Below are 1,314 nucleotides of genomic sequence, written 5' to 3'. Positions count from 1 at the left end.
CCCCCAGGGTTCCAGCTGTACACACTACTGTACCCTGATGTTGTGCGAGACCACCAGACCAACGTCCGCCTCCGAGACTTTATGGGCGAAGACGGGTGGGTGCTCAACCGTTCTCTCCTTACCCTTCCTTTGGTTCCAAAAACGAGTTATTTCTGGCAATCCAGAAATTGAGATATCGGCTGAAAATTAACAGTGTAGGACAAATTTGAAGATCATATTCAATGACGCCATTTTCCTCGTACTTAAATGACATTTTTATCAGTTCATTCTAATAAATTATATAAACTCAAGCTATAGATTGAACGTATCTATGTCCGTGAGGGGGGGGGAGAGAGAGAGAGAGAGAGAGAGAGAGAGAGAGAGAGAGAGAGAGAGAGAGAGAGAGAGAGATCTCATCCGCAATGGGCACCTGGTATAAAACACTAACATACTGTACACCATCTACAGCCACGTGTGGGCTGAACAGCTGATCAGTCGGATAGCGGAGCCCGCCTGGACCAAACGCATGCAGCAGCAGTTGGTCAGAGGCCAGAGTACAGAGGCCAGTTACAACCGAGATATGAACGCCCTCTTCCTCAAGCTCCATCTACTGGACCCTCAGTCCGTCATCCCAGCCTACCAGATGCTTCTCAACCAACGAGGTACGGCCTCCAAAATTGCGTTTATTGGAAGTTAACCAATCATAGTGGGTGGTTCGGGGTACCTTGGTGAGGATATCTCCTCCTTTTTCGTGTGTGTTTGTTTGTTACTCTCTTGTAACACCTTTAACCATTGTGTTTCTAATCATCAACTATAATTACTTGTGTCCTCTTCACAGCCTTACCGAGAGTGAACCTGGTAGGACTGGTAGATCCTACTTCTTCCTTTTCCCTCTGTTGTTTCTGTCTGTCTGTCTGTCTTACTTTTTCCAGCGCAAAATGAGCGTAACTGCGCTTCTAATCATCATTATTATTTGTGTCCTCCTCACAGCCTTGCCGAGTGTGAACCTCGAGCTGGCCACGCGGAACTACCTGGGCGGGCCCCTGGACAGTGGTCAGTTTGAAGCGGCCGTGTCGACGTCTGAGTCTCGCGCGACCACGCCCTTGCACGCGTCACGGCTCAGCCTGACCTCTGACCTGGAGGTCCAGTACGGCGTGGCGGTGGACGAGTTCATCATCACTCACTGTCGGAACCTGGGCTTGTGGGCGGGGATACGGCCAGACAACTGTCGCCTGGTCAAAGCGAAGGACAGATGTCGGCTCATGTAGGGAAAACTGGGTCGATAGTGCCGTAAAACACATACATACTCAATCTATCAATCACGTAGGAGGGGGA

At 49.8% G+C, this 1,314-nt stretch overlaps 1 protein-coding gene across 1 annotated transcript; it reads left to right on the top strand.

Moving 5' to 3' along the window:
* Positions 1 to 7: 7 nt before the first annotated feature.
* Positions 8 to 1,253, top strand: LOC101847974 (the record flags this gene model as incomplete). The annotated part of the gene is given in 3 exon segments (XM_013085269.2): positions 8 to 95; positions 448 to 641; positions 970 to 1,253. Coding segments are annotated over 3 exon segments (560 nt in total), but the record flags the coding sequence as incomplete, so codon positions are not given.
* Positions 1,254 to 1,314: the final 61 nt, after the last annotated feature.

This window comes from Aplysia californica, unplaced genomic scaffold (assembly GCF_000002075.1).
Source record: "Aplysia californica isolate F4 #8 unplaced genomic scaffold, AplCal3.0 scaffold00361, whole genome shotgun sequence".
Classification (NCBI taxonomy): Eukaryota; Metazoa; Mollusca; class Gastropoda; order Aplysiida; family Aplysiidae; genus Aplysia; species Aplysia californica.
Note: the sequence above shows the minus strand (reverse complement) of the source record. Positions and strands in the feature narration are given on the sequence as shown.